At 35.2% G+C, this 14,467-nt stretch overlaps 1 protein-coding gene and 1 non-coding gene across 2 annotated transcripts in view; both read left to right on the forward strand.

Moving 5' to 3' along the window:
• The window catches only part of LOC143406169 (uncharacterized), a 28,400-nt gene extending 21,654 nt beyond the window's left edge, over positions 1-6,746 (forward strand). The window contains exon 6 of the mRNA XM_076864792.1: positions 6,609-6,746. Coding sequence (XP_076720907.1) covers positions 6,609-6,746 — 138 coding nt within the window. The remainder of the gene's footprint in view (positions 1-6,608) is intronic.
• Positions 3,681-3,753, forward strand: Trnaa-cgc (transfer RNA alanine (anticodon CGC)). Its single transcript has one exon. It is a non-coding gene; the product is annotated as a tRNA-Ala (tRNA).
• Positions 6,747-14,467: the final 7,721 nt, after the last annotated feature.

Consider the following 14,467-nt stretch of genomic DNA (forward strand, 5'->3'; position numbering starts at 1 on the left):
TTGAACTTCTCTATTAGAAAATATTTTGAAAACTAGTTTGGAATTGGGCACAGTGGTATACATTTGTATTTCTAGCAATCTGGGAGGCTGAGTCAGGAGGATTACAAGTTTAAGGCCAGCCTGGGCAATTTAGACCTTGTCTGAAAAAATGAAAAGAGCTAAGGGGTACAGCTTAGTGGTATAGCACCCTTGAGTTCAATCCCCAGTACCAAAATGTAAACGCCCCCCCACCCAAAGAAAAACTATGTACAAAAATGCTATATGCAGTCTCTCTCTTTTTTTGGGGGGGGGGTCTCTCTTGTGTCTATTGGCCTATTGTTAGTTTTATTTTCTCCTAAACTTTGAGGCCACTAGGTTTGAAGAGGAAGGCTATATAATCTAATCTTACTATAGGGCAGAATCTTTTTTGAATGGAGTTAAAATTCACAAAACTTAAAATTAACATTTTGAGTGACAATTAGTACATTTACAATGTTATACACCCATCACCTCTACCTAACTCCAAAATTTTTTCATCATCCCCAAATAAGGAACCTCCACATCCCTCAGAAACTCCCAGCTCTGGCAGTCAGTAATCTGCTTTCAGTCTGTATAGACTCACCAATTGAGGATTTTTCATGCAAATTGAATCATATGTGATCTTTTGTATCTGGGTGCTTTCACTGGGGCTATAGCTCAGTGGTAGAGCACTTGCCTAGCACATGTGAGGCACTGGGTTCAATCCTCAGCACCACATAAAATTACATAAATAAAATTTAAAAAGTATTATGTTCATCTACAACTAAAAAAAAAAAAAGACAACAGACCAAAGAAGTTCTGAACTCAGACATCATCAGGTGCCGTTGAGAACAGAGTGATCAGCATACTAAAATCAGATGGACTAAGAATCCAGCGACTACTCATGAACCTCTCCCCCACTGTTTCATTCATGCAGATGACTAAACCAAGAAAAAAGATCAATGGATATCCCCAATTAAATGGTCAGGTCCATACCAGATTTCTACAGTGAAGTCCACCAATGTCAGACCTTATTCACAAGGAGTTCCCAGTCAGTGTTTGGTAAATCAACAAGTCATGAGTTATTTGTGGAAAGTCTTAATAATAATAATAATAATAATAGACCAAAAGAAATGGGTGGGGGAGAACTAGACAAAATAGATAATACAGGAACAAAAGGAAGCATAATTTAAAAAATTCTCTAACATTTTGAAAGAAATAATAGAAGATAGTATATTCCTGAAATGCCAACATAAAGCTATATAAAAGTACTCATAAAAAACAGTTTTGAAGCTAATTTCCAATCCCAGCAGCTCAAAGGCTGAGGCAGGAGGATCTAAAGTTCAAAGACAGCCTCAGCAACAGTGAGGCACTAAGCAACTTAGTGAGACTCCAGACAAAATAGGCCTAGTGATGTGGCTCAGTGGTTGAGTGCCCCAAAGTTTAATCCCTAGTACCAAAAAAAAAAAAAAAAAAAAAAAAAAAAGTTTTTGGAAATTAAAATAGTACTAAAAATGCAAAATTCAATATACAATTACTGTAATATAAAGTTGAGATATTCTCTTAGAAAAAGGATCTTAAAGAGAAAGATGATGAAGTCAGAGAATCAATCTAAGAAATATAACATGAATAACAGAAAATTTAAGAAAATGAAGACATCAGAGTAATACAAGAAAAATTTCTAGAACTAAGTAATATGAATGTCTAGATTCTGTGAACAAAGGTCAAGATCATAGCTAGACATGTTATCTTGAAATAATATAGTATTAAAAAGGAAAAAAGTGATTCTAATGGCTTTCAGAGATGGGGCAAAGCAAAATCACAGTTAGAATGGCATCAGATTTCTCAATAGCAATACTGAAAACTAAAGAAAAATGGAAAACCGCTTTTAAAATTCTACTGAAAATTATTTTTCAAACTAAATTTCTATACCCAAACTACCAATTCAGAATAAAGGTAGAATAAAGACATTTGTAGGTATGTAAATTCTCAGAAACATACCTCCCACTCACCAGTTTAAGGAAGTTTTTGGAAGATATTTTCCACCAATAAGAGGAATAAGAAAGCAAAATATGTAAGATTGAAAAAACAAAAAGACTCAACACAGAGAAGGATTATCCTAGGATACTGGAAAAGCAATATTCCAAGATTAAAACTGTATAAGAAATCTGGAGCCCAGCAAAACCAGATTACATAAGGTCAGAAGGCTCTGTTTGGATCCTATATATCCTATTATATAACTATAATAGGAATATAATTAGCTTCAGAGAAGCCAAAGTATTAATAACTAATCAACAATAGTTGTATTTTTTAACTCCAAAGAAACCAAAAAGTTTTACATTGAAGTCATTTGTAATCTATGGCTTAACAAATATTTACAGTTTTGATTTAACAGAAAGAAAGAATAGGGAAGGGGAAAAAAAGTATATTTGTGAAAAGGGTTTTGGGGGTATTATAATAGTTAAATTCTTTGCAGAAATGCAAATCAAAACTATACTGAGGGCTGGGATGTAGCTCAGAGGCAGAGCACTTGCCTAGCATGTGTGAGGCCCTTGGTTCAATCCCCCAGTACCACCTCCCCACCAAAAAATAAAGCTGGGCGCCGTGGTGCACACCTGTAATCTCAGCAGCTCAGGATGCTGAGGCAGGAGGATCTCAAGTTCAAAGACAGCCTCAGCAATGTCGAGGTGCTAAGCAACTCAGAGACTGACTCTGTCTCTAAATACAATACAGAATAGGGCTGGGGATGTAGCTCAGTGGTAGAGTGCCTGAGTTCACTTCCTGGTAGCCAAAGGAAACAAAAAGCCAGGTGTGGAGGCCCATACCTCTAATCCCAGTAGCTTGGTAGGCAGAAGCAGGAGGATCATGAGTTCAAAGCCAGCCTCAACAAGAACAAGGCACTAAGCAACTCAGTGAGATCCTCTCTCTAAATAAAATACAAAGATGGGCTAGGGATATGGCTTAGTGTCCAAGTCCCCAGAGTTCAATTCCCAGTACTCCTCCCACTCACAGTTTTTCTTGTATTACTCTGATGTCGTCATTTTCTTTTCTTAAAACTACACTGAGATTTCATCTCACCCCAATTACAATGGTAATCATTAAGAATATAAGTAATAAATGCTGGTGGGGATTTGGGTAGAAATGATACTTGTACACTGTTGTTTGGATTATAAGTTAGTACAACCACTATGAAAATCAGTATGAAGTTCCCTCAAAGACTAGAAATGGGGAAGTACTGAGGAATGAAATTGACCAAATTATACTGATAATATTGAGTGTATTACAAATATGTAACAATAAATCCCACTATTATGTATAAGCATGATGCACCAATAAAAAGGGGAAAAAAAAGAATGAGGAAAAAAAAAACTAGGAGTAGAACCACTATATGACCCACATAGTCCACTCCTTGGTATTTATTCAAAAGAACCGAAATCAGCACACTATAGTGACACATGCATTCCAATATTTATAGCAGCACAATTCAAACAGCCAAGTTATGAAACCTAGGTGTCCATCAACAAATGACACGATAAAGAAAATGGTACCGTATTATGTATGTGTATATGTACACACACACAGTGGAGCTCTACTCAGCCATAAAGAATGAAATTATATTATTTGCAGGTAAATGGATGGAACTGGAGAAAATGATGCTAAGTAAAATAAGGCAGATTCAGGGCTGGGATTGTAGCTCAGTGGTAGAGCACTTGCCTCGCATGCGAGAGGCACTGGGTTCGATCCCCAGCACCACATAATAAATAAATAAAATAAAGATATTGTGTCCATCTACAACTAAGAAGATTTTTAAAAAATAGTAAGGCAAACTCAAAAAGTCAACAGTCAAATGTTTTGCCTCATATGAGGAATCTAGAGAGAATAAAGAATGTTTTTGTTTTTTTAAAGAAGGAAGATCAATAGAGGGGTGGTAGAGGATCAAGGGGGAAAGAAGGGAAAGAAATGGGAAGAATTGGGGGACAAAATTTACTAAATCATACTATATGCATATATAAATATATCACATAAATCTCACTTCTACATATAATTATAATGTATGAGTGAAAAAGTTATACATATAACTAGGCACAATGGCACATGCCTGTAATCCCAGCTACTTAGGAGGCTGAGGCAGGAGGATCACAAGTTCTAAGCCAGCCTTGGAAACTTAATGAGACCCTGTCTTAAAATTTAAAAATAAAAAGCACAGGGAATATAACTCAGTGGTATAGTTACTGGTTCAATCCCCAGTGCCAAATATAAATATGGTGAATAGGGAGGCAGGGACGGAAAGGGGAAGTACTAGAGAATGAATTGGAGTAAATTATACACATATATATCACAATGAACCCCACCATTAACATATAATTAGAATACACTAATCAAAAAATTTTTGAGAGCTAAATGTTTTTCCTTCATCAGAAACAATGAAAAAATGTGTATATGTATGTATACGTGTGTGTGTGTGTGTGTGTGTGTGTGTGTGTGTGTGTGTGTATACCTTCTAGAAATGCACAGAAAAAACAAACTCTGGGAGAAAATAAACAGTTAAATGAGATACATTCAACAAATACTTAGAGCCCACTATATATCAGATACCTTTCTAGGACAGGATTTTTCAACCTCAGAACATTTTGGGTGGGGTATTGTCCTGTGTATTGTAGGACTTTCTCAGCAGCATTCTCGATTCTCTCCACTAGATGCTATTCACACTTCCTCTAATCTGAAATAAAAAATGACTATAGACATTGCCAAATATCTCCTGGAGGGCAAAAATTGAGCACCATCTCAGTTGAGAACTACTATATTAAGTAATAGGGATTCAGCAACAAAATAAAAACCCAAGTAGTTACTTCTGAGAAACAGATTTAGGAATGGATGGGGGTAGAATAATAAACTATCATTAGTCAAATTCTGACTTCTCAAACTATACACATGCATAATATATATTCATTAAAAAAAGGGAAAGCAGATTATTTAAGAATATAAAATCCATTTGTACCTTAACTAAATTTTTAGCTGGGCATAGATAGTGGTGCACACTTGTAATCCAAGCTATTTGAGAGACTGAATCAGGAGAATCTCAAGTTGAAGGCCAGACTCAGCAACTTAGTGAGACCCTGCCTCAAGATGAAAACTAAAAGGGCTGGTAATGTAGCTCAGAGGTAGAAATGCCTAGGGTCAGTCCCAGTTTGTGTAACACACACACACAATAAATTCGAAGCAGGCAGTATAGTCATGTAATTCTAAATTTGTATCCTGGCTCCACCACTTACTATCTATATAACTTTAAACTTTTCTGAGCCTCATCTTCTTTGACTGTAAAATAACAATACTGACAAGATTATTACAAGTAATGCAGGTTATTGGGTAAAAAATATATGTAAATAAATGACATGTAGTACCCGTTTCCAAAGCATTCAGTAAATTCTAACATCCTGAAAAGTACATCCAGAGACCTGCTTCCATATGCCACATCCTTAGGTATAACCAATAGTATTTTCAGTATATAAACCCAAGATCCCATAACTTATCTTACATTAGAATTGTGAGGCTATTTGAGTGGTACATTGTAATCATTACACTGACTTTGCTTTTGGCAAGTCACCATATATACTGAGAGTAAAAACTAACCTGATAATAAAGTTAATTGAAACATGTTTCAAATAATTTATTCATCTGACAGCAAAAATTTATGTAAGCAGCAAGTGATTTATTAATATAATGACTATTTGAGAACATTAAGAGTTAAATGCAGCTGGGGGCGCTGTGTTGCACACCTGTAATCCCAGGGGCTTGGAAGGCTGAGGCAGGAGAATCATGAGTTTGAGACCAAATTTAGCAATTAGTAAGACCCTGGGAGATGGCTTAGTGGTTAAGCAAACCTGGGTTCAATCCCTGGTAGAAAAAAACAAAACAAACAACAAAAATCCTTCATTGATTACTTGAGAAACAACAATCCTTATAGTAATGGCATGATTCTCACTCATGGCAATCTGGATGTACTATGGTCAGTTTCTCAGTGAATCCTCAGTCTGTGATTCTGCATGGTAGGTTGTCTCATTCCCATCTTATAGATTAATTCATTCATTTAACAATTATTCATTAAACTTCTGCTGTATGTCTGCACCATCCCATGCTGGGAATATATCAGTGAGTCAAACAGACAAAAATCTTGCGTCCATGGAACTTGTTATCTGCACAGTACTTGTCCTTATGTAATGCTACGTAAATTTTACTTATTGTCTAGGATGTGAAAAATTGAAATAGAATGTCTAGAATGGAACTTGAGTAGCAATTTTAAGTAGATTGTAAGGAATGGTGGCCTTTAAAATCATGAAGGAAGTGAAGATGAAGAAACTGAAGCTCAAAGAATTAGGAACTTCTGCAAAATCACAGTCAATAAAGTTAATGAAAATAACAGCTAAATACAAGCACCTAGAATCTTAATACATCACTTTATAAAAGCTGCAGGGTTCTGTTATAACTCTCTTGGAATTGGTTAAAACCAAACTAGATCTGTTCTTTCAGACAGCTCTCATTAAGTATTAGAGTGAGCCCATTAATGTAGAAATGAAAATAAAACATTAAATTTGTGTTTATTTTTATTTCAGGCCAAAGAATTCCAAAACACAAGAGAAATTCATAGGAGGCTATGGTGGAAATTCTTCAAAAAGATTATAGTTACCAGCATGGTAATTCTCCTTTCAATTATCATCATTCTCTTAAGTACAAATGTAATACCAACTTGACACTTCTCCCCACCCCAACAGGTACCAATAAATTGTTATATGTAATTAGAGTCCTACAACAATTAGGAAAATCTTTCTCTAGTTGGAGGAAAGTAGTAGTATTTCCTTGTCCCTATGGTGCCCTTTGACTGTCTCTGTACTTCTTTCATTTCTGTAACACTGTTTGCTCTTTGCCACCATTCTACTTCTCCAGCATCTCTTCCTTTGTAAAGATTAAGAACATTGGGGCTTAATTAAATTTTCAGTTGGGCATAGTGGTGCACACTTGTAATCCAAGCTATTTGAGAGACTGAATCAGGAGAATCTCAAGTTGAAGGCCAGTAACCCCAGCTACTCAGGAGGCTTAAGGCAGGATCACAAATCTGAACCCAGTCAGGACATCTTAGCAAGACCCTGTCTGAAAAGAAGAAAAAGGTCTGAGAATACAGCTCAGAGGTAGAGCTCTGTACTCCTGGGTTCAATATCCAGTACCAACCTCCCATTCCCTGACGACCCCCCTACCCCCGCAAAAAAAAAAAAAAAAAAACAGAATCACACTGCCAAAGTTCAACTCTTAGCTCTGCCACATACCATCTATGTGGCTTTGGACAAGTTAACCTGTACCCCTTTTCCCTCACCTGTAAAATGGTATTGATACTTATTGAATAGTTAACTACTAACAGGAAAATGACTGCATTAATACCATTAATAAATACCTATAATTGTCCCCCTCAACCTGAAGAGAAATGATCTTGACCTTAAAATACCCCTAGAAACATGAGGTCTGCCCAGAAATGTTCACCTCTTCTACATATTTATCTGAAATGAAAATTCAAGCCTGTTTTAGATGAAACATTTCTTTGTGTAAGGTTCAAAAACTAATGAACTGTATCATTTTCTCTCAATCCTGTCCATCTATCTTACCAATCTACAGTCTTTGTTGTTTTTTTAATATACCCCCATTCAGTAACCTTACATCACCATGCTTTAATAATATATAACTTTACAATTACAAATAAGGTGTGATGAGTTCTATTTCCTAAGTGGGAATATGAGGTCTGAAGTCAGTTTTAAAAATCATTTAGTGATTCATGAGGAACAGGAGATCCTGACTGCAAGATAACTCATTTTAACTGTGGCAATGATCAAACATCAGTAGTTTAAATAGCCACCAAGCTTCTTATTCCTCCCACATATTATTTTCCATTCACAAAATATTTTTAAGAGATTTGAAATGTTAGAAACTGTGTATACAGTTTCTGTGGTTTTCACAGGAAAAGGGAAGTGGTTGGATATCGACTCTGATAACAATGTTCTAAGTGCTTTGGGAGAGGGTTATCCTGAGTTTTATAAAGACACTAAGGCCAACATATAAATGGTATGAGTTCATATTACCATCTTTACTTTGTACATGAGAAAACAGCCAAGTTGATGACATATTCAAGGTCACAAAACTAGAAAGCTGCAATTTTATTAAATACTATGGTATATAGCCACAAAATTCATGTTTAACTTAAGAATATGCTATCTAACCTCTTACTTGTGGGTCAGATACAACAGTACTGCTTTGCTTATTGTCAGTTTGGTAGGTTCTTTTAGGGAAAAGATAAAATTTGAATAGTAGTATGGATGAAGAAATTAATGTATTTCACTTGCACTAATGTATTTCACTGAGCCCAGGGACTTGTACATACCAGACACTCTACCACTGAGCCCCCAGCCTCCCTGCTGCCATTATTTTTATTTTAACATTTCTCTAATTTACAATCATGTACAAAATAATAATTTGTATGCTGATTGAGTACTACCATAATTACTGCTAGACAATCATGAACTTCAAAGATAACCTTATCTGCCCCCTCATCATTTTATATATTAGGAAGCCACACCTAAAATAGTAAGCTTTTTTAAAGTTCTTTTTCAACTTGCAGCATATTTTAAAGTTATCATCCTAGGTTCCAGGCAAGAGGTCCCATAATATTTGTTTTCATATACAATCTTAAATTTTAAAGAGTTTAGATTTATGAGCTGCCTGGAAATAAGAAAAGCAGTCATTTACCAGTCTTTCCCTATTATTTGTGCTAGAGATGAAAGAAACATACTAAGACTGTCCGATTTTTCATTCACTTGTGCAAATATTGTTGAGCCCCTACTCTGCACAAGTCTTAACAATTAGGATTTATTCTAAGTTACCACATATATAAAAATAACTAATGTTTGAAAAACAGAATAATATCTGTATACAGAAATATAAGACATGGCCCTAATCCTCAGGAAAGCTTACATCCCAGTTAAAAGGAAAGTGCAACAAAAATACACGTTAAAACAGCAGCATTGTGGCAGGGTGCATGGCAGAGGAAGAATCATCATCTGAGGAATATGATCTACACAGGCTTGAATCACTTCAGGAAGGTTTCACAGGTTATAAAGGGCTGAATTTGGATCTTACTAGAAAATCAATTCACGTCAATAGGTAAAGGCAGTGAATAACATATAGATATTTTTAACATTTATGATGTGCTAATAACTGTTAAGTATAGATATTTTTAAATCCTCTCAACCACACTGAAATAGGTTCATTTTCATTTTAAACATAAGAAAATCAAAGCACAAGTTTTAACTTGCCTGAATCCCTGGTTTAGTGAGATGAAAGTGGGTCAACAAATAAACACTGCTTGCTGATAGGGGTGCATAGATAGCATGATAGCTATCATTCATTCATTCATTCAAAGGGCCTGCAGCGTCCCTCTCCAGGATGCTTTCCTTCACTCCCATATTGTCTTCTCCAGTTCTAACCTCTCTTCTGAATATCAAACTATTTTCCAAATATCTATGGATATTCCCATTTGGATACCATGCACACACTTCCCAAACTCAATCATATATTCATCCTCCTTTCTTTACAAAACCTACTTGTTTTACCATATTTTCTCTATAAATATCAACACGGCTATCCTGTAACCTAGAACCATGTTAGCCTACCTTGACTCCTCTTGTCATTTCCAAACAAGCCACCAAAAGCATGGGATTTCTCAAAGCTTCTGAAGATTTTTAAGTCAGGAAAGCCCAGAAAAGCTACAGAATCAAAAATAGGGAGTCATCTGAGTGCCCAGGCAAGCTTTGAGAAAAAGCACTCATTTCCATCATAGTTAACATACCCCACCCCTACAAGCCTGGCCACATCATACTACTCTTTGTATCATCTACCCATCTCAAATAGGCATTTAATATCTAGTACCTTTTCATATTCTTGATTTCCATATTCACTTAAATACAGTAATAGAATATAGTAATAGCAACAAATGTAGAAGCTTTGAGTTTTTATCTCAGCATCAGAATCACCTAGAGATCTTAATAATACGGATATTTGGGCTACAAAACCCTAAAAATTCTGCTTCACTATGGGATGGGGCTTCAAAGTATGTTAAACTTTGTAATAAGGTTTAATAATTACCAACCTCAAAGCATTTTAACATGCCAATCATTTAATATCCATGCTTGAGGAAGATAAAACTTTACAGTTGGAAACAAACAGTGGATTTCTGAACCATTCATTTGAATTATTTTATATTTATTTAAAAATTTTAAAAATCTTCTAAATAGAAATTGTCCCATACATTTTAACAGATCTAAAAAGATATTTGGAACTTCTTTGGAAAGTCTGTATTACCCCAATATAGAATCAAAAGTCTCTCAGAGAAATCTCATTGTAGAATTATGGCAGAAACTAGAATTTATGAAACCCATCGTTTAATTCTGGCCTCTGATGTTTTTTGTAGAACAAAAAGGCAAACCACAAGCTGGTTACAAACACAAAGAGGTCATTTGTTGGGGAGCAGAAGACCTGCTTGGCACTGCACCATGACCCCACATATAATGTTTGCCTTGGCAGGCAAACACTAGGTGACCCACATTCTGTTAAACATTGTCAACACACAAAATGAAATGGAATAGTCAAAACAATACTATTAAAGACTTTTGAGCATAAACATTTTTGCTATTACACTTCTAACTTAATTTACCATTTCCCAAAGGGTTTGTAAACAAATGAAAACAGTAAATGCATATTAACACTTTGAGTGGTCTCACTACATTTGACAGCAAACCCAGCAAAAGCCAAAGACTAAACATCCCCATACAAAATCTTCCTGTTCTCAATATCCCACCTCATGCACGTTCTGGAGACAAGAGGAATTGCTTTTTCTTGTATCAAATTCAGTGAATCTTCAACTTGCAACACATTTTGACTTATTGTACATGAATTAAATTTTAAAAGGATCTCTTTTAAAATTCTTATGTCATGTTTCAATATTATGGTAGTTGTCCTGTCAACTAAAACTAAGACCTATGTATTTCAAGATATTCATCCAAGAGAAAGCTTGTTTAAAAAAAGACAATGCGAAAAATGCATGAGTGCTATAAGAGTTTAATCGTAAGACAAAAAGCACTTCTACATTATAATTTGAACATAAGTAATCTTTCATAAAAGAAAATTTAGTGCAAATTAAAACCCCATGAAACCCCACTATAAACTTCAAATAAAGACTCTATATTTCTAGAAATGGAAACACTGGTTCCAGTGGAATTTGCTTGGGAAGAGTATGTCTTGAAAATGCTAAATGGTACAGAAAACATCACGTAATTTAAAATCAAGTCAACCAGGTTCTAAGAAAAAAGACATGCCGATAGGTCTTAATACATAAAACTAATCGATTAGTAGTAGCATGCTTTATATTATCAATGAATGTAGAGGCAATTTACAACAAATTTATGAGCATTTCAAAGTTTAATTTACTGCCTTAATCAACCTCTTAACTACACTGTAATAAAATCAAAAAAAAATTTTTTTAGTTAAGGTTCCACTTCATTAGTCTCCTACTGATATTTTATAAAAACATGAAGGTGTGGAATCCAAGGCCATCCATTAAAAAAAAAAGCAATCACATTAGTCCTTGTCTCAAGTATTTATTCAAAGCAGTTTCCATGACATGTTAAATGTCACATTTAGGTACTGGCAGTAACCAACCTACCAAGTTCTGTCCCAACACTTGTTTCTAAGAGAAATTTTGAAAAGGTCAGAATAATCTTGATCTCAAATTTTAGAATGCAAAAGGAATACAGCTATCTGATACAAAATAAGATATATACAAATTAACCTTGAAGTAGATTCTCTTCCCAACATCAAGGGAGTTGTTTCCCCAAACAGAAACCTATAACCTCTATTATCACTAAAGAATTAGTACCTATCTGTCTTATTTAAATGAAGACTTTTAACAGATTTGGACTGTTGTAACAAGAACACCTAATTCCTCTGAAGAATTCACCATTTTTAAATAAGTACAGTAATTTTGTTAAAATCCTTTTCCCATTCCCTTGTTACATCTGTCATCCCAAATTTTCAGCCTTTACAGGACTTACTGGTGAAAACTTACCAACATTTAGTAGTTAGGATCTGCTCTAAATTATAGTCTACCAGGTCCCACATTCTTTACCTAAGTCCACCTATGAGAGGCTGCTATAACCACACAAATTCTCTTGAGATCTTAAAGGGGTGCTAGGGTCAAATATATAACCAGCTCAATTCAAAACAACAGCAAGTCAATTTCAGTTACTGGTTACACATTTATAATGCAATGGATGACTAAGATCAGTGACAAACCAAAGGTACAAAGAATCAGGATATAGAAGATAGAGAGAAGGAAAGTGCATTGCCTGTAAAGAATGATAAAACAAAAATTAACCCATGTTCTCAAAGCTATAGCAACCCACACCACCTCTCTTCCACCACTCAGTAAGCCACCTAATACACTCATTAGAATGCTAACAATCTTGGGTGATGTTCATGCTAGACCATGATTAAAAACTCAAAAGCTTATGAAACAAACTGTTAACTCTCACCATCTTAACGTTAGGGTAGTTAAGATAACTTGGAATATGTAAAAACAATCCCAGTCAACACCAATAACAATTGATTAATTCTAATACAAAGGACCTTTAGGCCTCTTTGAAATGCCAACCGGATTATAATCAATCCTTCCCCAATTTACCAGATTATAGGCAACTGAGAATTAAAGGCCAGGTAAACGAAGTTTGCACGATGAGATATTTATCATGCTATAATCATTTTACTCATGGAACTTCTCAAGACTATGCTAAACCACAATAGCTTAAACGTGACTGGTAATGAATGATGTTACGTTCTCAACTTTGTTAAAAGTAGTTTAAAAATAATCACATTTAATGAATAATTCTTCAGTTATCACACTGACCAAATAAATTTTCTTCACTGAGATTGTGCATTTTGACAGTATCAAGTTGAACTAACCCCAAACCTAATAAACTCATACATATCAGGATCAACAAAGATACTGTAGTAGACGGTGGATTTAGTCCTTGTTGTTTACAAAATTCCTAATACCTTAAAACCCCAAACAAAAAAAGCAGTCCCCAAAATAAACCCAGCAATAAAATAAAAATAAACTGAATTTCTAATATACAAGATGCAAAGGCCTAAAACTGGATCTTAATGTAGTTGAGACTATCTCAGTGTAAACTGGCACCTGAACAGATGTTCCACCTACAGTGGATTAGAACTCAGGCACCACAAAGTACAATGAAAAACTACCATCACAACGTGGAAAATAATAATATAGTTTAAGTTTTGCAACCTTATAATACACACTGAAGTTTAAGAAAGGAATAAAAAGATACAGAACCCCAGGAAGAGAAATGAACTCACCTCATAGTAGATACCTAGTAAACCAAAAGGGATCAAAATTTGATTCAGGACCAGTCCCTGAAAACTTCATTACCTGAAAATGTAGTTGGTAATTTCAAGTGGATCAAGTAAGAATTGAAATCAAAGCTACATAACAGTTCATTAATAAAACAGGATGGTTCTATAATCATCTAGCCAACTACTTGTGAATGTTGTTGGCCAAATTCTAGAAAGATACTGAGCTAATATTTTAATTTATCTGCTGCCGTTTGCCTAAATCTTTTTTACCAACCACCCCAAACTCAAACACCCTTCTGAAAACCTACTAAAATCTAGCAATTTCAAAGAAAAGGTTACAGGAAAGACATTTAAAAACATGCAAAGCCTATTAACAAATGCTGACTAAATGCTGAATATTCTCAGCAGTGAAGACATGTCTCAAAAAAACAGGAACAGAATTCAAGCAGGGGTCAATAAATGGCAGCCCAAGTACCAGTACAAATATAGGTATAAGAGGCGTAACCAGAGTTGGTTAAATATCTAACAATCTTGATCCTCAGTATTGCCAGACAACTGATTCCTTCATACTCAAGAAATTTAATATCAGAACCAGGTGAGAGAGCATTTCTTGGACTGAATAAGCAGTGATGAAATGGGGATCCCTTAGCCTTCCCCCTGTAACCTGAGGATCAGAATACCGGCAGACCAAGTTTTTATGACTTCAGACAGGATAGAAGACTTCTCTGTTGAGCCTGACTAGCTAGAGAAAACAAAGGATATTTCTAGGGGTTCTTCAATAATCACTATAAATGCAGATCGCTCAGTGAGCAATAAACGTTGCTGAGTTCACAAGCTCTCCTCCAACCAGACAAATGTTCAAAACATCCAATTAGTTTAAGTGCTCCACTTCTGTGAGCCTCAAATCACCAAATATCTGAGGAAAATCTCTAACATATAAACTAGAAGAAGCCAAAGCAACAGGAAAAACAAAGCATCTTGGAGTAAACTCTTAAATATTAAGTAC

The sequence above is a fragment of the Callospermophilus lateralis genome, chromosome 8, assembly GCF_048772815.1.
Source record: "Callospermophilus lateralis isolate mCalLat2 chromosome 8, mCalLat2.hap1, whole genome shotgun sequence".
In the NCBI taxonomy this organism is placed as follows: Eukaryota; Metazoa; Chordata; class Mammalia; order Rodentia; family Sciuridae; genus Callospermophilus; species Callospermophilus lateralis.